At 42.3% G+C, this 25,527-nt stretch overlaps 1 protein-coding gene across 2 annotated transcripts in view; it reads right to left on the minus strand.

The window, feature by feature from the left end:
- The window catches only part of celf4 (CUGBP, Elav-like family member 4), an 85,235-nt gene extending 69,361 nt beyond the window's left edge, over nucleotides 1-15,874 (minus strand). Inside the window, exon 1 of one of the 2 annotated variants that reach the window (XM_071493257.1) lies at nucleotides 15,134-15,874. In XM_071493257.1, coding sequence (XP_071349358.1) covers nucleotides 15,134-15,410 — 277 coding nt within the window. In that variant the 5' untranslated portion in view covers nucleotides 15,411-15,874. The remainder of the gene's footprint in view (nucleotides 1-15,133) is intronic. The other variant, XM_071493258.1, reaches the window with a different exon arrangement.
- Nucleotides 15,875-25,527: the final 9,653 nt, after the last annotated feature.

Raw genomic sequence — 25,527 nt, forward strand, 5'->3', positions numbered from 1 at the left:
GCTGACCTTTCAGATCATTACTCACCACGGAGAAAAGAGACTGAGGATAGAGGCTATTTTAGGGGACACGACCAAGGTCTCCGGGAACACTCCAGCTTTCTCCCTGTATCATCTTAAAATCTTTAATTGGCAGCTGTAACCCCTGATTAAATAAAAAAAAGCACTTTGAAGCTAGGAGAACAGTACTGTACTCTGTGTGAACAAGGAGAAAAAAAAAACTTCAATTACTGTTCAGAGTCCACATCAAGCTTTTTTTTTCATTGTGTAAAACAGGCCTTAAAAATTCAGGAGCTGTTTCAGGGACTAATGAATGCTGGTCCTGAGTATGATATTATTCCAGCAGAGTGAGGCAGAACTAAGGGGCAGTATTATGAAAGAGGAGGTGAATTCATTTATAATGGAGCGTAATAACAGTCCCAGCTCTCCTATAGGCAACTCTATGCAGATCCTTTAGTCCTTCTCTTCAGGGGAACAAGACAAATCTGTAATATAGAAACATGCACTGCGAAAGCCACTGAGGAAAAGACAGAGCAAAAGTTAATAATCAGGGGACGGATGAAACTCAAAGGGACAGCACTACTGTACTTTTTTACCCCATTCTTAAAAGCACAGGGCATAGTAATTTAGAACAATAGTGGCTGCAGTTCTAACTAAATTACTCCCTGAGATGAGGATATGAAGATCATCAAATAAAAGTTATTATAATGTATCCTGGGTGAAAACTGAGTTCTGACTGACTGGGAGGTGTCAAATAAATTTTAATAACTGGGCATTTCCTGCAAAATTGCTATATCATCTTGCCATATTAATGTACTCTGAGGGTTTGAATGGTACTGCTCAGCAACACAGCGAAAAATAACCCGAATAAATTGCTTGAAAATTGCCCCAAAATATGTGAGCATCTACTGTGGGGATAAAAATCACCTGATTTATGACCATAAAACTTTTGAAAATCACTGATTACTATTTGCATTTTAAGCTGTAAAACTCTTATATCCACAGACAACAGCACCTTTAGGAGCCTAAAAAAGAAATAAACAAAACAAGACCAAAAAAACAGTACAAGTGAGGAACAAAAGAGTTGGACGTGGGCAACCTCCAGTGCTAAAATGCATGCAGTAATCCAGAGATTACAGGTATTAATAGCAAAATCATGCATACTAAAAATGTTTTCACACGCTTGCGCTCTCTGGTTACAACCCTTGATAGATTATGACAAAAATATATATTTTTATAGGAAAAACTGTGTGGGAAAGAATGAAAATCTTCAAATGGTATTCATGTGTGTGTATGTGTTTGTGCATGTGTGTGCCTGTGTGTGTGTATATGAGAGAGAGAGTCCCCGAAGATAACAAGTCCCATCTCTCGCCCTGCTTCCCAGAGTGGCCGTCTCTAAGCTGTGCTAATCGATTGGCGAAGGAGGAAAAAGGGCCAGCTTTAATGTGTTGCATGTGAAGGATTTACTGGAGAGCAGAGCAACTGAATCAATGGAGTAGAAAATGCATCATTAGGACAGTGCCCACCCCCCCCCCCCCCCCCCACCCCCCCAAACACACACACACACCACCCCTCCTCTACAACCACCCCTTCAACCCCCCTACGATCCTTAGAAGTTCGGGGCCGAAAGCACACACATACACACACACACACACACACACACATACACGCATTTATACTCACACACAAACATTTACTGGGCTTACAAGAGCTGCTTGAGGTCTCATGCTACAAAGTAAAATACCTCAACACTTGCCCCAAGTCCATCACATCTAGCATAAATTCTACTTGAGCACACACACACTCATAGCAGCACGCAGTTGTTAAAAGCTCCCCTGATGGTACACACACACACACACACACACACTCAGTGTCTAGAGCTGGCCCCGATATCCAGACAGACCAATGATCTCACTCTCATCCTACCTCAGCCATTTTGTCAGGAAATGTTTGGAAGACCCAAATTTAGCTTTTCAAGATATTAATTATTAAACGTGGAGCGACTCCTAAGATGAACCAAAAGTCTGCACCATTATGTATGAGGTCGGACACTCTGGGAAATGTATTGATGCTGACTAATATAATAATGTAAGACAGATAACAGATGGAGTTTTTTTGGGAGCATTTTCATGCCCAAATTACACCAGTTCAGTGTTTCATTTGGGAACTTTATACTTGTCAGAGTGGAAAAACCTCTGAAACAGTGTTTAGACTATCATGGGACACTAAAGCTCTCCCCTGAAAACCAAACTACACAGCACTTTAATTTTGAATGTCTTGCTTCATCTCTTAAGTGATTTGGGTTGCTCTCATGTACATCAGGCCTCTAAAGGACAGAATATACCAGCCCAGTATCCCCAGGAAGTACAGCCACGTTGGACAATTCTGAACCTCTGGATTTATGTCAATGTCAATATCAGAGTTCAGTCCCAACACAGAAAGCCATGTGCCTTATGTGTAGTGAGGCGGAAAGTTAGTGAGGTTGGGGTTATGAATGGAAATGTGGCATGTTTGACTTTCATGCATGAGACTGGGATTCCCCTCTGGTCACTGACCTGCAATAAAAACGTCAGACATAAAAAAATGTTTGTTTTTATCTACCTTCAGACAGAAAATGAGCAAAATTACAATGAAGTTTTTATGCTTGGTTGAGTTGGAAAAAAAACCTCAAAATGCAATGACAAACGTGAAAGTGTGTGAAACCGAAGCTTCAGAGCCACTGAAGGCAGACAAACACATCAGATCTGCATCGACCAATGAAGAGACTGTAACCTTCCTCCAATTGATACATGAAACAAACATACATGCTGTATTTCTGCTATGGATGGATGGATGGATGTATGGATGGATGGATGGAGCATATAGTGTCAACAGTCAGGCGAAGCCGATTAATCAGTAATCTGTCTGCAGATGAATCATGTATCACTAAGAAGACAAAGTGCTTTACTTCTGTCATGGGAGTGGTCCCATGTCTCGTCCCCCTGGTAAAACACTTACAGGATAAACACTCCCATTAATATTCCTCTGTGCACCTCTCCTCTCCACTCCACTATCCTCTCTTCTCCTTTCCTCTCCCTGTCCTATTATCCGGCCTCGGCGGACATCCTGTCCTGTCCCGTCCGCCTTGCCAACCTGCAAGATGGAGATGAGAGGACGATCCAAACGCAGAAGGGGGAACATGAATCATTACACTTCCTGTTGTTGCACGCCGTCCGGGGAAGGAAGAGAGAGGACGCCCCCGGGGCTCCGATTGATTCCGGAGACTTAATTGGGTTTATTAGCCAAGATGTTGGGCCCCGCGAGGGGGCTCCCAGAGGCTGTGAGTCCCCCCCCCCCACCCCCATTCCCACTCTTCTGAAGGAGAAAGCCTGCGTAATTGTTTTCCCTCCATCTTCTGTGTCATTGTCAGATGGGTCCTGCGGGATTATTAGCAACCCCAGGTCCCTCAATAATTCATCCAGAGCTATTTATACACAGATGGAGAGTCCTCTAAAGTCTCCCCCAGTGAGCTTATCTGACGCTTAGACAGACAGACAGGGAGAGAGAAAGCGATAGAGAGGAACAGTGCTATAAAGGGAAAAGCAAGAGAGAGATAGACAGAGAGAAAATAGGAGAGACGTACAAGAAGAGTAAGAAGGATGGAGAGAGGCGATCACAAAAAGAAATGGAGAGACGAGCGACATACGTCTGACAGTGTATGAAACAGTGAGAGTGAGGGAGAGCAGCGCTTTACGTAGACACAATGACAATGTTTCTGGTGTGCATTGAGTTTCAAGGTGAAACTCTCTCATCTGCTTTGCCAAAGTGAACAAAAGCACCGTCCCGGGAATAGCATACCCTCACACAACACACATTAATGGCTTTTAATCTTCCCCCCTTTTTCCTCCATTTAACACAATTAAGATGTTTGCAAAGCTAACATGGACCACTAGTCGCTATAGGAAGGACAGATGAAAGACATTCACGGATTTCCATATGCAAAGTAAACACAGTTATCCGTCCTTTCTAACGTGTCAATGCGTAAGACCAACAAAACAGCAGCCAGCCATTTCTTAAATCACCTAATCATTCGCTAACATAACGTTAACACATTAGCATATTAACATTAGCGTGTTAAGTAGCTCCTAATCCCAAACAGATAGTGTTTGGCCTACACAAGGCTGCGTGGCTGCATGCTTTTAATAGCTTTGGAGATACCTGTGTCTTTCCGCCTGTGAGTTGAGGGGACATTTTGTTGTCGTCAGACTAATGAAGCCTTTGGCGCACAAAGTTGATTTTCAAAGTCCCTTTGTTGGCTCTCCAGCCACAGATAATTATATATATTCATCCCCTTTGGCAGTCACTTTTATCCAGCTCATTTAGAAAGCTTGGCTTCCTCTTGGACAAATTGGGACATTGAAAGGAAGATTGGAGTGATAGTTTTTACATTTTGCATCGATGGCACATTAATCAGGGCAACTATAGCTATGGGAAAAGATTCACTTAAACACCCCGTGAAAAGCCGGCCATTTGTCTGTTGCAAGTAGTAACACAAAAGTTATGTCATTATCTAAAATGCATTTTTTCTGCCAGTATGAAAGAGCCTTGTACTGTAAATCCATAAAGCTTAGCTCTGGAACCTAACTGCCGATTAATTTGCAGAATGCATAATAAATCACAGGCAAATATGTTTATTTACAGGCTTTAGTGAGGGAGTTTTTTTTTTTACTGTGGACTGACCTGTCACAGGTCCACTGAAGTGCATTGAGGGGAGTATCACCTGAACTGAAAACTGATTATTTTAGATTTTAAATGGAAACTTTGTTGTGTTAGCCGAGCTGACAGTAAATTTTCCTTTTTTAAATTAGTTTTAAAAGAGAATATTCAAGATTTAAATGTTGCAAGCCATTGCATATTCAGTTTTAACTTCCTGTAATTAAGGCATTTCTGGAACATGATGTTGGAAACTAGTTTCCTGTTTTTCCACAACTTGTGCTTTGTGAAATAAACTTTTGTTTTTGTGAGTAGAGCCCATGCCAAATTAATTGCTACTGCCCACTGTGTCCTCGTGGTATTGATGAACGATCCATAGAGAAGCGTGTTGTTTTCTCTCTCTCTCTATCCTACACACACGCACGCAGACACACATGCACACACGCACACACACACACACACACACACACTTACTGCTGTTGCTCCAGGGAAAGCTAAGCTTATCAACTAGCCAATGCTCACACTCTCACACATGCGCACACACACAGACTTCTCTGTCTCTATCTATAAACCCCATGAAATCATTCCACACCAAGTGAGGCGGGGTATGTATAGGTTTGGCCAGGATTCCCATCTCCTGTTCTGTGATTAAAGGACCAAACTAATAGGCTCTGTCTCTTTGGGAACCTGCATGGGGCTGGGCGAGACCTCAGAAGCCATTAAATTGCAAATCTGTAATAATTTGCTGAAGGCTTTCTGTCCAGATCATTCCCTGGGCTGATTTGTGCATTGAGGTAGCGTTCTGAATGGCCAAGCACAAACCCAGCTGAGCCCACCGGCTAGCCGGCCAAGTTAGTCTACTGGAGGGCGCACTCCAGATTCACTCAGGGCCATATTTACTTTACAAGAAACCACAGTGCAAACTTGTGCTGTGCCCTTTTCATTTAATTTGTGCCTACAATCTGCACAAAATTAGAGCCTGATTTATGAAGGCAGCAGCTAATCACTGGGCTGGTCTCTAGTGAAGCAGAGCTTAAAAAGCACAAAAAGGTGCAGACAGTGGTCTGAAGGGTATTCTTTATTAAAATGGACATTCCAAAGAAGTTCATTTGTCTGCAATGACCCAGCAATAACAATTATTTTTTATTTACTTCATTATTGATACTGGCCAAATGTAAAGGTGTTAAATAAACTTCTTGATGCAATCCAATACTGCACTCTACACAGAGCATTAACAGCTCTGTCAATGCCACATTTAGTTTAATAGTTTAAGTTCAATAACCACAGCATAACTCCCTCTTTGCTCTTTTTTTGGTGTCAATGAAACAGAGCAATTGTGTTTGTTTGCTACTTGTTGGCTATTGATCCTGTTTTTTGAACTAATTCAGTGCAGATTAAAATTTGTCTTCACCACCTCAATTGTGTGCTGTTAACACACAAAAGTTTTGACCTATTGTTTAAAACACAGAATCAAAAGTGAGCCTCACAAACTGTATAATTCTGACTAAATCCAGCAGAATATCCATAGTTCACACTTCTATTTCATATCATGTTTGTGAACGCCTCCCTTAAACACCCTCATGAGAGATTTCTCATGTTTTTATCTTTGCTCTTCTAACTGGTTTGAAGTTTGAAAAAGGTGATATTTCACATATTTCTGTGCACGAATCAAGATTCAGAAGACATTTGCTTGCTCATGTTGCCACCAATCAAATCACATCAAACACAACACACAGTCCTGACAAAGTAGGTAATCTGAGGTTTAAGGATGTTTTCCAATCCTAAGAAACTTTGCTGGTTCCATGCTTGTTGTGCATCACCTGACAGGCAAGCTGCACGTCCATGCTGGTTCATCAGTGTTTGAAATGAAGTCTTAGTAAATCTGGCTCTTGGTGACACTCATGCAAACACTCACACATGAACAAACACACACACCTACTACTGTGCAGTGCACCCAGTCCAGTGTCAAGTTGATTGGCTGATTGGAAGTGACTTCAGGAAAACAAGGGTTTGTTGACACCGAAATCTGAAGCTCCAGTATCACCCAGAATGCATCACAAGTTTTCATCCTCCCAGTTGCAGTCTGTGTATGTAACACTGTACAAACTGCAGGAGCTATGTATGAGGAAAAAAAAACCCACACAACAAACTGACAAACATACAGTAAGACCTGTCCCATTAACATGTTGTCAGAGATCCTGCTAATATGGAGGGCACTTGCTTATTTACCCCCGGGGTGGCTGGGAGCTGCAGGGGTCTAATTCTGCTACCATCCCAGGAAGGTCATTCTCCCTTCTCGAGCCATGATGGCCACAGAGTAGTGCTTAAATCTGGCAAAACGCAGCCTATAAATTACAGCAGAGGACAGAGGGGTCAGAGCCTGGCATGGAACTGGGCCAGAAGCTATCAATCTGCCGGGGCCAGCGAGGGCGACATCTGTCTCTGGGACTCCCTCACTCTTTCTACTCCTCACTCTGTCTGTCGTTTTCCTTTCCTGCTTTTCAGTCTTCTCTTTTCAGCCCCTTTCCCTTTCCCTTTTGCTCACTCTCTGCCTGTCATTGAACAATCTCTCTGTGCCTCCATTTTTAGTCTGCACCTGTCTGAACAATCTTTGCTCTCTTTCTTTTATATTCCTCTGCCTCTTGATATTCTCTCTCTGTCTTTGTGTGCAACCCCCCCCCCCCCAACCGAACTCTCTTCCATGGATCTCCCTCACCTCTTTTCACGCATTCTCTTACATCATCTGTGTTTCAACATCTCTCTAATTCTCCCTCTCTCTCTCTCTCTCTCTCTCTCTCTCGCTCGCTCTCTCTGTCTTGAGCTCCTTGTCGTTTTACGCACTCTTGCACCATCTCCCTCTGCAGCGATATGTTTTGGTCTATGTGCTCTCCAACCAGCAGTATAGGATAAAACCTTGATGTACTTTCTCTCAATGTGATGCCAATATGCTTTAAATGGTAATATCTGATGGAAAAATACACCGATCTGCACAGTGTTTGGGGAATGAAAATGGAACAGATATAGACCCAGTGGGTGTTCAGACACAAATAAAAAAATATGAAATACAAATTCAAAGATGCTGACTTGCCTTATAATTTCTATTAAGCATACACTGAAACAATTACAGTGGTTCTCTGAACTGAGCTTCTAACTTCAGATATTCCTCTTACATCTGATAAAGAGAAGTAATAGTTTAAATATAGGATGCTGACTCTGGAAGTCAAAACTTGTCAAACCTAATCTACAACAAACATTTCTTTTTGGTCGACGCTGTTGCTAGAACATCTTGCACTACATTTGCTAACCCAAACCCTCGAAAACTTCTGCATGACTTATTAATCCTCCTTCATTTTCTGAATCAAACTTGGCCTTGAATAATTGAGAGAGATCTTTGAAAAGCCCTAACCTCCATTCCCACCTTCCTTTTACAAGTCAACGTGGTGCATTTTTAATTGGAGGACATGAAATAGGCATGAAGGGAGATGGGAAGAAAGTGAATTGAATCAGGGACACTCAAATCTGGCAGTCACTGCACAGCATAGCAGTATGCATGCATACGGAGAAGGCTAAATATGCGTCTGGCCTGACAAGTCACACATTCTCAACAGTCTTTGACGTGCTTTCTGTCTGGGACAAATAGTACACGACTCATGTAATCCCTGCTTTAGAGTATCCCAGCAGGCAGACCCAGATACGCCACTTCGAGTTATGTTTAGCAATTTGGTCGAGAATAAACATCAATTCAACTTTCTATGAACCATAAATCTCTAAAGCTGAATGATTTGTTTAGTGCATATGAGGCAATTTTGTATGGCCTAAAAAGGTAATTGAAAGCACATGTATTATTTGTTGGAAAAACAGTGAGTTATCAGCAAAATATATCTGTTTGCAATGTAATAACAGTGATTTGCTTTTTCTGTAAGATTAAAACAAAACTTGACCTTGAGAACAATTTTAGAAATAGAATACGAAGAATAAAAAAAAACAATCTCTCTCTCTCTCTCTATATATATATAGCTATAGATATAGATATATAAATTAGATGGCGTTTGAAATGAGACATTTGTAGTAGAATATGTAAGGAGACTTAAAGCTTTCTGGATATGCATTAATAGGTCACTGCCACGATCAGCTGTGACAAAGTTTGGTGCTATTTTTCACATTGCTGCTGTGTCATGCTGCTATTTCCTCGTGGGAAGCCTCTGCAGTCAGGCTGCAACTGGACCTGTATTCATATGCATACTGAGGGTTTGAGGCAGGCTTGGGCCTAAAATATAAATATTAGCATTAAACATTAAAAGTTGCCATGAAGTATTGCAACATACACACATATATACCAAAACATAAGGATGAACACACAGGACAAATACACAGAGAAAATGTATACACATCCGTTGAAACGCACACATATACTGAACACACACAGATATTGGACATGGATATTATAATGTTCGCTATCATAATGCCTCCTGAATGTGCAAAGCATGATAAAAGGAGCCAGTAGCTCTAATCCAAAAGACAAAACACCAATTTCCAAGTTCACACAAAGAGGAAACTCATAACCTTTTGACTGGAAATAGTGTTTAAGCCTTTAACACGAACAATTACATATAGATCATGGAGCCTGTATAAATGCATGTCACAGATAAGAGATCCAGAAATAAAACAAAATGTAACCTATAGAGCGTTAAATAGGAAAGAGACAGAAATCACATGTAGTTCACTATAGCAGATGTTGTAATGGAAGTAGTTGGCTATACATAAAACTGCATAAATCATGTATATATTTATTATCCTCCATGCTAATGTAAAAAATTCATATCAAGCCAAAAAAAGCAGGGCTCTTCCATAAAGGAAGAACTATCATTAGCAATATAGACTTAAATAATGGTAACCATCAGTAGAACAGAGAGTAAAACTGAAAAACAACATGTAAGACTTTCCAACATTTCAAAGCTATTGCATTCCCCATCTCCACAACCAGCCACTGGTATTTGAAGCAGGGGGGCGTGGAAGTGGTATTAAGGGTAGCTAAAAGATTGAAGATGCCCAAAGCGTCAACTTTTTAAAAATTTAACACAAAGCACAATAATACTTAGCTGATGCAAGAGCCTTGAAAACAGAAAATATTTACCTCTCCAAGGAGCATTTGTCAAAAAAGGATTTTTTTTTCATCCTCTCAAAGAATGGGCAATGAACACGGCAATTGGAAAGCAAGAGCAAGAAAAAAAAAGGAGGAAAGCCAGTGCAAAACGTTTACCCTCTCTTTATGGAAAACAAAAGGCCAAATGTTGATGAAACATTTAAGGCGAACTTTCTTTTAACCCAGCTCTGGGCTATCAGCCGAGGAGTTTTAAAACGGTGTCAAAACACAAGAAAGCTTTTTCACTGTACATATAAATTTTTCAGAGATTTATTTATTTTTTTTGCTTCAGAAATTGTTGGAAATATCATGGATCACCCATCTATCTATCTATCTATCTATGTGAAAATCATTGACATCAGCAGCCTCTCTGACTGACAGACACAAATCTTCAGGATTGCGCTTCTCCACAGGCCAGCACTGCCATCCACAGTAAGCCATGACTTTGCCATGTTGAACCATTATCTACACACTAATATGTTTATGACATATGCTGACTAGACAAATTTGCTGTTTGATATAAGGCGTGTGTGTGGTCCTGAAATATCAATGCAAAAAGTTTTCTGTCATTCTAATGCAAATGAAGAGCCTAGTATTTCGAGTTAAATCAATAGTGCTTTTGGACGCGTACAGTATATACTGTACACTTGTGCATGCGTGAACCAAACTTGCAATTACTGAGAACTTGCTGAATAAGTGTCAGCTAGTTTCAGTCAGTCTGCAGGAAGTGAGATGAGAGGAATGGGTAGGTACAACCATCCCTTTACATTATCTCTCTCTCTCTATGTATGTAAAGGTCAGTAGTTTTAACGAGAGGACCGCCGAGGTCAGAAGAGGACTCCACCTCCCTGACAGGTATCATGACTCTAAACCTGCTCTTAGCATGCTAATCCTTGCAAGAGTTCCACGAGCACTCCCTCCTTTGGGCTTATAGCGGTCATCTCTCACTGTGACTAACTGGCTCCCTGCTCGGCCATCAGCCGGCCCCCATCTGACAGTCCCCTCCAATAATAATGGACAATAGAAGCGGTGCTGCCTTGACAACGGTTCTCCTGACAAATTAGGCTCACTGTACTCCCTGCTCTGGCTCCGCCTCTTGTTTCCCTCTTGTTGCTTGGCAGTTCTGGGCTCAGGACAGGGGGCGGCGGGTGCGGTGTGGCGCCAGTGGTCGGGTGTACTTTACTGTAAGAAGCGACCTCCCCACCAAGACACATGTTGCCTTTCTCCCTGACAAAACACTCAAAATCGATTGCGGTTTGTGTCTTCATAGAAACGGGGCACAATGTGGGGCCTGAGCGTGCATTCTGAGCTGAGCTGAGTGGAGGATTCTGGGCCAGGGAGGAGAGGAGGAGCACATAAAAACACACACACACTCACTCATAGATGCACACACACACACACACACACACTCATCCCAAACCGAATGCGAGAGGAGGAGAGAGAAGGATCCCACGGTGAGGATGATGCAACTGGAGTGAAATTTTTCGGCCGGAACGCATGCTGCATAAACGCAGACCTGCAGGACGAAAAAACACACCCTCCCTTCTTTCTTTCTTTGTTCAAAGCCAAATTTGGTTTTATCTTTCTCTCTCTTTTTTTTTTATTTTTTTTTTTTGCAGACGGTACTTCTCTAATAGCAACCTGTAACACCTAATTGCCAGCAATAAAACACAGCAGGAGTGTTTCATGTTTTTGGCATCATGACTTCCTGGCCTCACCAAACACGATAAGCTCAATGATCTGTTCTGAACCTACTTCCCTGACATATTCAGTTAAAAGGGCTGAAATATCAAAACCATAGGCATTCAGCGGGAACTATAACTCCCTTTATGACCCACACAGATTATAGCCCCCATCTGTAGCATAAGCCATCTGCAGTATGGGTAAATTTAAACAAGATTGCTGTTGGTCATTACAGTGTGTTTCCACTTGTTTGATTTCAAACATATTGAACCTTATATGATCATATAACCCTTTTCTCGAGTATTGATATTAAATTATAAAATGGTTTAACAGCCAAGCTATTATCATTAATCACCACAGTTGTTTTCAAACAGTGGGCTGGTGGTATCTTCTCTCAGTGAGGAAGACTTCAGGAAAGCAAGTGGTCTGAACTACAGACCTGTCACATTTTGTTTACATCACTTGCCAGGTCAAAATGGACTAGTTGGCCCAAATCTAAACAGAGTTTCAACACCTGCTTTAACTTTGAGCAACTCTCTGGCTGTGCAGCCACTTCAACTGTCTGAGAGCTACTGCTAATGTATTTAGTTTGGCCAAGGACAAATATATCGCTCGCATTAAATTACCACCAAATGAAACAACAGCAGTAAAACAAACTTGGTGACACTTGCATTTGCATTTGCTTGTGAAAAAACGAAGATGTAGACAATAAAGGTTTGGCTAGGAAACACAATACCGCCTGAAGATGTGACAGCCGTAAACAATAGATAACACCTTCGGTTATTAAATGTCTTCCCCGTATCATCACAGCTCAATTGCAACAGTGATCATTACATGAAATCAGGCTGATGAATAGTGCTAGCAATCATATCTACACCCTCTCTTCTTGAATAGATCCCCACCTCCCATGCTGCATTGCCAGGGAGAAGAGAAAGAGAAAGAGCTGACTCTTTGTGCTAGCCGTGCCTCTCAGCCCCGTTGTGCTTGGTAGCAGCAGCAGCAGCAGCAGCAGCAGCAGCCGGTGACCATTATAAATGGCCTCTATTAGCATGACTCGGTCGCAGAGGGGAGAGAAATAAAATCATTGGGAAAATGTAGGCCTGCGCTGGTGTCCCTGTGCCCACTCCCAGCCTCTGCAGACCCCCGTCCCATGCTCCCCTCCTCCCCTCCTCCACCCCTCCATTCCAAGGGGACAGAATCCTAAAGACTAGATTACTTGTGATACATGGAGTCATTATGGGGAGGGTTATGGCAATAGTATCACAGGCGCAGCTGACAATGGCTATAATAGGGGTCTCTTTCTTCAGAGGTAGCATTACCATAGCAAAGGCTGTTTCTTTAGGCTTGTTGATGTACAGCAGGACAGGATGAGGGCCTTTTATTACCTGCCGCAGAGAAAAAGCTCTGTATTATCTACCTAAAAACCATGCTTATTTCTTTGTAGAAGTGTCATGTCTCTTTGGGCGAAGTTAAACAAACACAATGGCATCCCAGATAAGGTATTACATTGTGAGCAATGACAATTACCAACAGTGTGCAATTTGAAAAAAACACAGGTAGAGCAAAATGGTAAAGGAAATGGCAGTCGATCATTTACAATCTCCGGTTCTAGCTGAGGCTTTTTATGACCACAGCCGATTCAGAACATGATGCACTGTCACTGAAAATACAACATGTAAGTGAATGTAGACAAGGGAATGTGTTTGATCACATAATAGTCATCAACATTGATGGTTAACATGAATTTAAATGGCTTTAATTTTACAAGACAGAAAAATAGATGGAGGACAAATTATTTTTCCTCCAAATATTTGTATATTTCTTTGTAATTGTGTTTACTCTTGCCTCAAACTCTTGCTGTGATAGTATACTCTACCTGTTTCATGTTATGCTGTGCAGTCTTCAATAAAACCAGTATGATGGCAGTGTACACAGTCACTCACTTTGTCTGTTATTTGTGGGACGTGTTGTCTTTTACTGCTAATTTGGGAATCTTGTACGGAAACCTCAGGAAGGTGTTAGGAGTCTGTGGAGGGAACGCGGCCTTCAAACAGCTTGCAGTGAGCCAATGAGCTGGTGAGCCAGGGAGTAGCTAGTGCCTCCAGCTAGTTAAAATATGAGCGCAGCGGGGGCTTGCTAATGAAAGCGGGGGCCCAGCCCGGGAAGCAGGGCCGTATATCGCGGTGAGGAGACAGTTCTTAGAATCAGCTGGCGAGCCGTGCCTATAGTTCTGGGCCCACTGGTGATTAACCGTCCAACAGGGAGTTGCTACTACAGCTGGGCTATTAATAAGAGATAACCCCCCCCTTTTGCCTTCCTCCCCTCTTTGGTTTCCCCCATGCCTGCAGACAGTCTCCACCCGCTGGAATTATTTGTATATCATAATCATTTCCTGACACATGGTGCGTGTCACACATTGTTTACATGGGACAAAGGGGAGCTTTAAAGGGAGAACGGGGGAGGGCATTGAGGGGGTGTGGTCCCAAAAAAAAGTGATAGCTCATTCTTAATGTACTTTGCTCCCCTGGGAGATGTCCTGCAGGTACAGCAGATCAATTAGTGACCTCTCATTAGATGGTGATTTGCAGAGAATGACCCTTCCCTTGAGAGTAGAAAATAAAATAGGGGTTAAAGCACCACCATTCCTGTTGCACCAAAAGTGCAAGGCTGGTCGTTAATATTACACCAAAAGGCCAAGTAACATTATCACACAGGAAGTTTATGATAATTCACTGGCATCAGCACTGTAACAAAGAGATCAACTCTGTGTCAGTCGGCCTTACTCCAGGAAAAGTTAATAAAATAGACCTAGATAATAAACTGTACACGATTAGAAAGTTCAAGAGATATTAAGATATTTTCCTGTGCTTTGTAGTTCATGTTTCATTTTCAGTGAGGAATAATTGTGATGACCCAACAACTAGAAATCTCAAAAACCTTAAAGGCTGTGCAGAAGTACAATACATTCACAGGCCTACTCCCTCGGTGCTGCGCGACACCCCCTCACCACCACCCCCGAACACTAACACACACACACACACACACACACAGTGAGAGAGTTACGGGCAACAGAGTGTACTGTGCCGCGGGCAATCAAACACAGCATCCCCGCTATTGCAACGTGAAAATGGGAGGTTAATGGCCTGGATTTAGCTCTGTAGTGAATGAAAGCACGTTTACAACCGTCCGACTAGACGTGTGAATACTCCCGTGCACACTGCCCGAACGGGAACATTGCTCGTCCTAATACCAGCCTACATAAATTCATGCCGTCGTGACTCTCGATTCGTGACACTCTCATGCTTGGATGTTTGCTCAATAAGGTAAAAAAAAAAAAAAAAAAAAAAAAAAAAAATGAAGCACTGAATTTCAGAGCCAATGACAAGTCTAAGAAAAAAAAAAACCCCTTTTTTGGTGCCACAAATGCGACAGCAGCGTATCCTACAGAAAGTCATTCAGGCTTCAGCACTACAGAAAATTACACAATTTGCCAACAATCGTGCAGATCTATCATCATGCGTGATTCAGGATCCTCACTCTCAGCAATGTGTGACAGATTTCACACTGACAAAAACAAGTAGAGCCATAGTTGTCTCAGGATGCAGGAGCATAACCCACCTTTGTGCATGCCCGTGAATCGGTCCTTGAGCACAGTGAGCTCGTAGATCTTCCCGAACTCCTCGAAGAGGGGGCGGAGGTCCTTCTCGTCCAGGTTGCGGGGGATCTGACCGATGAAGAGTTTGATGGCATCGTGGTCCTTCATGGGGATGGTGGCCGGGCAGCCCGCCGGGCTGTGGCTGTGGCTTAATCCGTTCACTAGCCCGTTCGTACTGGCGGAGACCACACCGACACCGTGCACCGTGCCGTCCACCTGCCCGTTGGTTAAAGTTGCCATCTTCGGACCGGCCAGCGAGTTGGGATGGGTACAACAGCAGCAGATGGTGATGGTGGAGAATCGTTTTACGTTGAAAAAAAAAAAAAAGCTGGTGGAAGTCTTGGTCAAAATTTGGTTCCGAGACCAAGCCGTGCCAGAGCTGATTCCGCTCTCGTCCTATCAAAGCCAATATTTACACTGATGTGAAAACACATGTAGCATTTGGCGAAGACGCATATCAAAAGCGCACAATGCCGTTGGTCCCGGTGGAGGCTTTGATTCCTTATATTTATGTCCTACCCAATAACTCGTTCATTGATTTCATAAAAGAGAGACAGAGAGAAAGAGAGAGAAAGAGAAGGGGGAGGGAGAGAGAAAGAGAAGAGAGAGAGAGTGAGAGAGAGAGAGACCAAGAGCGCTCACTGTCTATTTACACCCACGTTCCCTCGTCCCAGCTTCTTGGCACCCTTTTATTTTTTTGCATTGAGGAGTCGGTATGGGTGTCTTCTCGGTTTAAACGGACAGGACCGGTTCAAGCTCAGCCAGAACAGTGGGGAGGTTTCAATGAAGGGGCCCCGTTATAAACACGGCATATGTCAAACCCAGCGTTTTCTGTTCCCCCTTTTCTTATGCGAAGAGCGAGTGGTACATTCCACCAAGGGGAGAGGGTCTATAAATAGAGAAATATAGAGAATACGGTCCTTTGTGCTTCTACTCAGAGCAAATAACTACACATTGACGAAGTCAAGAATTTATTACGTCGTGACTGACATGCACACTGTTCTTATTAATTGTAATAAGCTGTAAAACTGTCTTGAGACAATTTACACCCGACATGTTTCGATTCATGTAGAAATAAGCGTTGTGGTGCAGATAGGATGCGGTTGAAAATGTGGCCGTCGCTCTCAGGAGGTTTGATTTTGTGCTTAAATCACATTTCATGCCATCTTATAGCCCTCCTGATCCTCGACGGCAGCAGCAGAGGCAGCAGTAGAAGCAGAGAATCGCTGCGTCCTCGCTTCGTTCCTGGACGGTGGACAGCTCCGTGGTGCTGAAACGCGGGTTCCACAGGCAGAAAATGAAATACACCGATGGGGGGATTCCTCTGACGGTTCTAGCCGCTCCTTATTGTTAAGAACAAACACACGTTTTACAACGGCGAGGCGACGCATTATTAGCTTCCTCTGCCATTTCCAAAGGCATGTGGATTAGACGATTTGATTTCCAGAAAGGGGAAGTCTGTGAGCACCGCCGAGTGGCGTAGAGAGGGGGCACATGGAGGGAGAGAAATTACACGAGAGTGGGACAAATTGACCAAATGCAAAGAAAAAGACATTCAAGCTGTAGGTAGCCCTTTAGATTGTCACAAAGACAAAAAGAGAAAAGCGTCAACGTCGAAAAAAAAATAGGAATTGAGGATTAAAAAAAACTCAGGGGCACCAAAATATATGGGAATGCGGTGCAAAAACCCATGGAAAACCATTTCTATTTCATTTGGAAGGACATCCAATATTCATTTAGTTTCCTCATCAGATGAATTCTCGGCTTGCTGTAGACCTGTAAGCATCAACCAAACAGTTTCTAAATCAATCAGAGTGGCCAGTCTGATTACTTTAGCAGCACTTGATTTATGAAAATCTTACTTTGAGTGAGTTGGATATTGATATTAAATACCGCTCAGAATGAAAGGTCTAAAACACTTATACATAAATTAAAAGCATGTTTGCGACTGTGACTGACCCACATTGCGACGGATAAAAGGAAACTGACTAAGCATTTCTTATTAGGACGGAAAAAAGAAAGACATTTCTTCTTTCTTAGGTTGATCATACCACATTTAAGCATCACATCCCAAGGCAGATTGACTCCCACAGCCACAAACAGAGGCCTGTTCCAACCCTGGTCTGTGAGCTTACACAGCTTTGAGTAGAGTGACCTAAAGAAGGTGGAAATGGAGTGACAGTAGGTTTGAATATTCCCTGTCAAAGTGGGCACCAATTTATAATGACAGAAACTTTCTTTTGGGTATGAGATCAGCACTAGCATGGCCTCACAAAGATCATTGGCTATTCCGGTGTATTCATTTGGGAGTCAGTTCATGTTGTTTATCTTTATTCCCAAAGGACAGCTACAATACCCGAGGTCACAGCAATTTGTAAATGATAATAGTGCTGATATTCCTACTGAGGCTGATGAACGCCATTTAAACGGTAGCAAAGCAGCTATAGCCTATGGAAATTGAATCAGTGACTTATGTCAACGCTGGAAGTCCTTTTTAATAGCTGATGTGGAAAACATAAATTGATAGTTGTATTGTACTTTCTCGTGTAGGTTAACTTATGACCCTACTCTCACACGGAAAGACACACAAATTTACATTAAATAAATACCCATATTGATCCAGAGTGTATGGAATAGGGGGACTGTATTTCACATACATAGGCTACACAAAGCCATGTGTAAGGCGATGCTGAGTAGCAATACAGCAGCAATACAATTCTTATATATGATAATATAATGTTATATTTATATTAGGCCAAAGGATAAAGCGTGGGGTATATGGGCCACAGGACACAGTTTTTACTCTCAAGTGATGAGCAAAATGAAATGGTATAGCCTACTCCAGTTATGCTTCAGTGTCTTCAGTTAAACCACGTACCCTGAAGGCCTCACAGTATAGCAGCGACATCCCAGGCTCATAATGTTGACCTATTTGTTTTCATTTTTGGCTATGAGGCATACCCCCCTCTGCCGAGACATTAGCCAACCATTAAATAACAAAAGCGACACACTCGGCGCCTCTCTCACCTCTTTCTGCTCCTCCGCCAGCTAAATGGCCCGGTAATGTCATCCCGTTCTCACGGCATGACCGGGCCCCAGCGGGGCGGGGCGTTTGGAGGGGGTGTGGGGTGGCGGGGCTTGGCTTTCTTTGGCATGACACCGTGCTCTGCTCTCCAAGCTTTCCCTCGGGGCCACACTCCATTCACCACAGCAGCCTTGCCTGCGCTCACGCCTGACTTACCTCCAGCAATATTTTTTAATACAAGAGTGAAATGGGAGGGCACAAATCATAGTAATTATGTTCAGTGGGTACTGCCGTGATGATTATGTAAGGTATGGCGCCAGGATGGTTCCCTCACGGTCTGTCTCGTCACACAACCTACCTGTGAGACACTATGAAATGTTTTCAGCGTCGCCCGGAGAGAAATGGCTTCGGTGACTGAGCCCATCGGACTGATAATAATAATAACACGCAAATTAACGAGCAAGACGTGTAACAGCGTGTCTCCTCGCTCCCAAAATGCTACTTGTTTCAATCCGTTTGGGTATACTCAAATATGACTGTGTAGCTCTTGCAAATTATTTGTGCCCACTGCACAGGCGAGAGAAATACTCAAGGCTCCTAGTATTTTCATATTTATTCTCTTTCTGTAAACTCAATACGTTCCCCCCAAAAATCTGTTTGATGCAATCAAATGATTTCATTTCTACAAATATAAATAATTATCTAGTTTCCAAAGCTCCTTGGTGAAATAAATCAAGGTTGGACTATTAATATTTACAACCATATTAGTGACTAGACTGCAATTGTAAGACAGCAGCATCAAAGGGCTTTTATACAGAGGAATATTGAGAGAGATGTGCCTCTGTCCTTGGTGCTGAAACTAACATACAGCAATGGTTGCAAATATGTGCCTCTGTCCATGGTGCTGAATTCAATATGGGGCAATACTAACAAGCATTGCTCCTCTCAAAGGCAAGAGGCCTGTGTGGATTCACAAGAACTCTTGAAAAAACCTTAAAGCCCCTGTAAACAAACTGTATATGACCATATACCCGGACACTCGGCTGTTCTCAAAATATTCCGCCGACCTCACCAAAAAGAGGTCACTTCACCCACCCCCTTAACCAACCCACCCCAAATCAACCTATGCAATCATGCAGCAAAAGAGGCCTATTTTGCCCTTGGAATATTGCTCCCTTGCTTGTCATGGCTTCAATTTTCAGTTTCGGCACTGTTAACGTTGCAACAAGGCAAATAACTGAAAAGGGAAATGAAATTCTGGGTGGCCAAGTTACACATATAGATTAATAATCTGCATGGGGCACCATAAAGAGCTCTGACGTTTTCAGTATTACCTATTCTGCATAGTAATGTCTTTTCTCACCTCTCCTTCATATGGGACAAAGTTCTAAATCTCCTGTAGCCTTGGGACACCCAGGCCGTATATCACCTTCCAGTAATTTAGAGGGAAGAGCGCAAAGGAATGAGGAAATGGCAGCTGCATGACTAAATGCTCAGAAAGTTTAGAGGGACGAGGAGGGCAGGAAGGTTCCCTTTAACTTGATTAGCAGCGATTTGTTAGAGATTTGAGGGGATGCGCCAAAAAAACACTGCAGTAATTTAAAATGTATGCATGCTGTCTTATAAAACATACAGCATTCTTGACAAATACTGCATATGTGTGGCATAATTATTTTATTAATGCATTAGATGTAGAATTATCCTATTCATTATATGCAAAGATATTTGTTTATGAAGGCAATTATAAGGAAGGACACGTGAATACTGAGAAACCCAAACAAACATAGTTGGTAATAGGGAGACAGAAAATTTCTTAATTTCCTTAGGAAAAATGTTTTTTGTTGGGTCATGTGTGGAATGAACAGCTTTACAGTGGAAGTTTGTTGACACTGGGGTGAGAGGCAGTGTATTATCTCCCCTTGGGCAAAAACAAACAAAGCCACAAATGCATTCAGCAACGCATTAGATCCATTAAAATAATTTGTAAAAATCCTTCCAGCAGATCTGTGGACTAAACTTGTCTTACAGCCTTTGTTTAGCTTAATACACACAGAGATGATAGTGTGGGAAATTATAGGCTTCATAAAATTAGCAGGCATGCATAGGTCCATAAAATATTGCTACACATATTTAACATACTGTGTAATTTAAGCATGCAAGGCATCACACTTGAGTGGACAGAGGAGAATATACAAATAACTTTCAGCAGTCATACAAACCCAGTTAAAATGGTGCTGCAATGCAGGACATTAACAGGCATACAATCCCTGTTTCTCTGTAAGAATTGGAAAATTGCTGCATTACATATGCTGCCAAAAAATTCTGAAAAGCACAAAACAGTAATGGCAAGTTGCGAAGGATTTCATTGAAATAAAGCCCGTTGATTTGTGAATTGCAGAGACTCCTGGGAATCTCATTCTGTAGAGCAATGAGGTGTGTCTGTCTCTCGCCCCTGCGGTTATACCTGGGCTGCATTGGAAAGAGATTAGTGCTGTGACATTTGACATGGGTGGGCGTCTCTGCTTGTGTCGAATGCCGGCTGCACAGATCAGCCATGCTGACAGCTCCTCTCCTTGACTGACTCGCTGCCCTGAAAACACAAGCCTCTTGACAAACACCAGCTTCTTGACAACGTCACACATACACTCGCATGCACTGTGCACATATAAATACAGCTTTAGGCATATAGATGGCTCCCCACACATGCTTTCACACTCCAAAACATGACCAAAAATTTACCTAATTCTGTTACAATTCCTTTGTGACTATAAAAGCGTGTAGTTGTGTCTGATGTCGTGAGTCATCTAGTCAATCATTCAAGACAGAAAATCTCCTCAATGTCTGGCTGCTGTCTGAAACATGTAGTACCAAAATCCTATTTCCACTACAACAGATCAATTCCACAGAGGGGTCATGAGGTGAGGTGAACTCTGACCCCTGGCTTTGTTGGCACACACTGATGATACTCTGAGGGCTTGACCTGGTTGTCAGGGTGATGTGACACCTCCATTCCAGATTGGCAGCCATTTTGGGACCAGGGTTTCTGACTCCACTGTGTCATTAATTGCTCTGGGGAGTAGAAGTGGGACTCACAGGGGAGTGTGATAACACCTGGTTCTCTGGTATACCCCAGGGCAAAAAATGTCTGGAGTAAGGATGAGGTGTAGTGAATTTGGCATCGCATGTGTGTGGAAGTGTGTGAGTGTGTGTGTGTGTGTGTGTGTGTGCATGTGTTCATTCATGTGTATTATATTTTTGATCACTGGAATTCACTTTTGATGGCTGCCAGACAAGTGCCCGCGCTCACATGTACAAGCAAATACTAGCCTGTCTTTGTTCATGTCACCCAGAAATTCCATCAGCCTTGTCAAGCTGACATTTTATTTACTAACGTCCTTCTACACGCACCCACACACAGTTGAAACAATGCTGCAGTGACAGGTTTACAGATAAGTTATTTACTGAATGCTGGTAGCCTCTCTGCTGTCCAAAAATGCCAGGAACCAGGACATTAAAGGATATCCACTACTGATGAACAACACACTATTGTGTAGTTGTAAACATAAGTAAATAAAAGTGCTTATTAATGTATTTGTGAGCAACTATAATTTCTCCTGTGGGTGCCCGTGGAGGCTGGTGTCTACACAGATAATGACAACACAATTGTAATAATATAAAATATGTCCTTGTAGGAGATGTCATAATTGTTGACAAATACTATACACTAATAAAGTGTTAAATGTATACAACTTATAAATGCTCATTGGGGGGACTTAGTTTTAGTTATAATTAAAGTTGAATCAGGTGCCAAGTAAATCAGGTGCCAGTCTTAATACTATTTATGGTCAGATTTTTCCAGCAATAGCCATTCAATGTATTTTCATTCTGCAATTTCCTTTCTATATGGTAGTTTTCATCCTCCTTGAATTCAAATGGCCTACCTATGCTAACCTACAACAACATTACATTACATACAGTTTGAGTTTGTTTGGTTGCACTGTAAACAGAAATTATGCAACATCTATTTGTAAATCCATCACTAAAAATCACTTAAAACATAAAGGCTTTCCTGAGTTCCTAGAAACAGCTAGTGACTTTCAGGTGATTCACTACATCAGGTTGGTCCAGCATAACTTAATAGATGCCTTAGCTTGTGATGACTTAAGTACGAGTTAAATCGTTAGTTAGGGAAACATCTATGCACAGTTTGATCAGCAGCATTCTCACAGGATGTCACTATAGCATCACAAGCCAGCATAACTCCCAAAATTACAGTACACAAATGACAGCACAACTTTACAACAAAAGACATATCTTTTGTAAATGTAGGTATCATTTTGTTTTATGTTTTTGTATGTCATCATACGTTGAGAAATATGTTTTTTCGTAATAAGTAGCCCACTATTCATCCAGTATGATAGATACATAATTTACTCTATTAGTCAAATACTATAGGCATACTCTTTCACAATTTGGGGTATGTAATGTTATCTTTGTTAAATGTCTTTATGAAGTTTTCTGTAAGAATCTGAGTGTCGACCATACTCCATTCTAGCTCTTTTATGCTTCGCTCTTAGAAGGTCACATTATCAAGCTTAAGTTAGTCTTGTCAGTTGGTTCCAGTTAGCTACACAACACTTTCACCTCGTAGTTACTGGCTGTAAATATTTAGTAACAACTAATCTGTGTGTAGGAGCTAGTTTGTGTGGTACAACCCATTTTAATGTGGTGATGCGTTAAACTCCCCTTAGTAAACACGTGTGTTAGAAGTTGCTCCCAGAATTATGGGACCTGCGGTATTTAACCACACTTGTGACCACACATGTTGCTACATCAGACAGGACTGAACTCTTAAGGATTATGACATTAAACTAAAATGTTACTATTGTCTATATTATGGAGCCCCATATGGATAAATATGATCCATAAGTAAACTGTTATGCTTTTTGAAACTCTTCAGAGGTATCTCACACCATAGATCTCCTTGAACATGCATTTTTTTAATGAAACCAACCTGAAAATGAACCACTGAATATCAATGAGCCGCAGGGTCTGGCAAGTCTTCAGCCCCATGCAATAGTTGATGACAGCAAAACAAGATCTTTTAATTGTTTTCCTCAAAGCCCTCTTCTCACAGAAGGCTGTGAGACTTTGGTTTGGCTGAAGTTCTTCACAATACCATCCCAGTGAGCAGTCTAATTATAGCTGCTAAGGGGGAGTGATAGCGAATATTGACGGTGCAGTTAAATCCCTGGCACAGAGAAGAGCCTGTGATTGCAATATAATAATTTGGCATTTGGCGAGACAAAAGAGCCCGCATAGAGATATGTTTCAAGTCTTAGACAGAAAAATGACAACAAAAGAAATAACGGTGTAATTGAGGTGAGTTCTTGCAGAGTTTGGTGCGTGTGTGTGTCTTTCCGGGGCCTCCGTGGTTTGCTCCTGAGTGATGTGTAGAGTCTTATCGGCTAGGGAGAGGAAGTATGTGTTACATTTTTTGTCTGATAATGACAGATGAATGGAGGCAGACAGACAAAAGGATGACAGAATGATGGAAGGGATTGCTAGATAAACAGACAGGTGGAGCGATAGATAGATAGATCAGTTTTACTGTACTGCCTGGCAGCGAAGTTTGAATGTGCTTAGGAGTATGTCTTTCACAGTGTAGGAATGATTGTCAGTGTGTAGGCACTGTGAATAGAATATCGAGCCTGGATGAGCACATTTGTGGTGATTGTTCAAGCTCACAAACACACACACACACAGGCATGCACATCCACAGGCGCACGCTCACACTGCGCTGTACGCATGGTTGCTCTTTAAGTTCAATTAGCATGAGAATGCTTTTTGATGAGATAGAAAGCGGTAAATGCAAGAAGAGTGAGGGGAATGGAGGGAATACTGCCTGTCTTCCCTTCTGCCTGTATCCTGCTCTGCCTGTCATCTCTCCTGCCAGGTAGAGACAGACACTAAAGTGCTAAAGCGCCGTCCCTGTCCAGCCCCTAATTTGTGTTTAGCATGCCTCTCTGAACTTCAACATCTTGCCCACTATGTTCATACTATTCTTTACTCAGCATGTGGACTCGTGGGGACAAATTAAACAGTATTTGTGCGAAAGAGCCGCACGAAGCATAGAAATCCATCAGCCAACAAGTCTGAACAAGGCCGTAGCGTCTGCCCCCAGCTTCTGGCAGACGCAAACATGAAGGGGCTTCCTGGCAACAGCTTTGCTCAGGTAGGGAAAGGTCATTAATAATGAATACAAAATCAGCATCTGAAAAAGGTTACCGTTTTCAAACACTGCACTCTCTTCCTTGTACCTCTCCCGTAGCATTTATTATAGCCTTTTCACTTTCCTTTCACTGTCACCTCTTTTGTCAGTGAAAATATGAGCTATGGCTTTGCTCCGGTTCTGTAGGGGGCAGGAAGGGAGATGAGAGGAAAATGGTAGCATAGTGTGATTCATTCATACACGGATCAAGTGTGATGGCCCTGGAAGTGGTGGTGGGTTACTTGGTTTTCTAGGGCCTGATGTCATTGTGTGAGGTTTTTCATAAAATGTAATGCAGTCCTAAAACCATGGAAAGGTGTATGTATGTATGTGTGTGTGTTTGTGTGTGTGTGTGTGTGTGTGTACAAATCTATGTATGAGAAGCTGCAGTGGAGAAATTTCATAATGAAGTTGAGAATGGAAGAGAGAGAAAAAGAGAAGGCTTTTCCTAAATATCTTTGTCAGGAGGTAGATGTACATTATACAGTTTGTGTCCCCTTTTGATAGAGAAAATATGACTCATTCTTCAGCTGGCGATGCTACACACATGTGGACCGTATAAAGCATTTCCACAAAGACACACACACATGCACATATTCATTACAAAGGAAAGAGACGTGGATACAGCACCCACATTGTGTTGTCGGATAAAGGGAATGGGAAAGAAGTAAGCAGTGTTACAAATAGACTTTCAGAGAGGCTTTTGAGGAGAAGGAAGGAGAACCTTGAAGTGTGTGAAGCCTTCGAAAAGGTAGACGGCAGCACATGAGTACGCTTCCTCCCACCTTCTCTTGTCTCCGTACCTGTACTCATGCTGCAAGGGTACATAATAAAAACCATGACATATTTTGCAATTTTGTTCATAAATTCATTGCCTAATCTTCAAATACATCACCCACTGTTCACTGGAAATGCTGCACTCCCGCTCACAGCTTCCCGTGATCCTGGTGGAGGACTCCTGGAGGACACTGTGGCATCATGCTGTGAGGCTGTGGCCACATATGTGTGCACCACATGGTTCCCCTGAGGGAAGCGTCTGATTGGATATGGGTGCTGGAGCC

This window comes from Trachinotus anak, unplaced genomic scaffold (assembly GCF_046630095.1).
Source record: "Trachinotus anak isolate AG129_WGS33_773 ecotype Australia unplaced genomic scaffold, CSIRO_AGI_Tana_v1 ptg000013l, whole genome shotgun sequence".
NCBI classification, from domain to species: domain Eukaryota; kingdom Metazoa; phylum Chordata; class Actinopteri; order Carangiformes; family Carangidae; genus Trachinotus; species Trachinotus anak.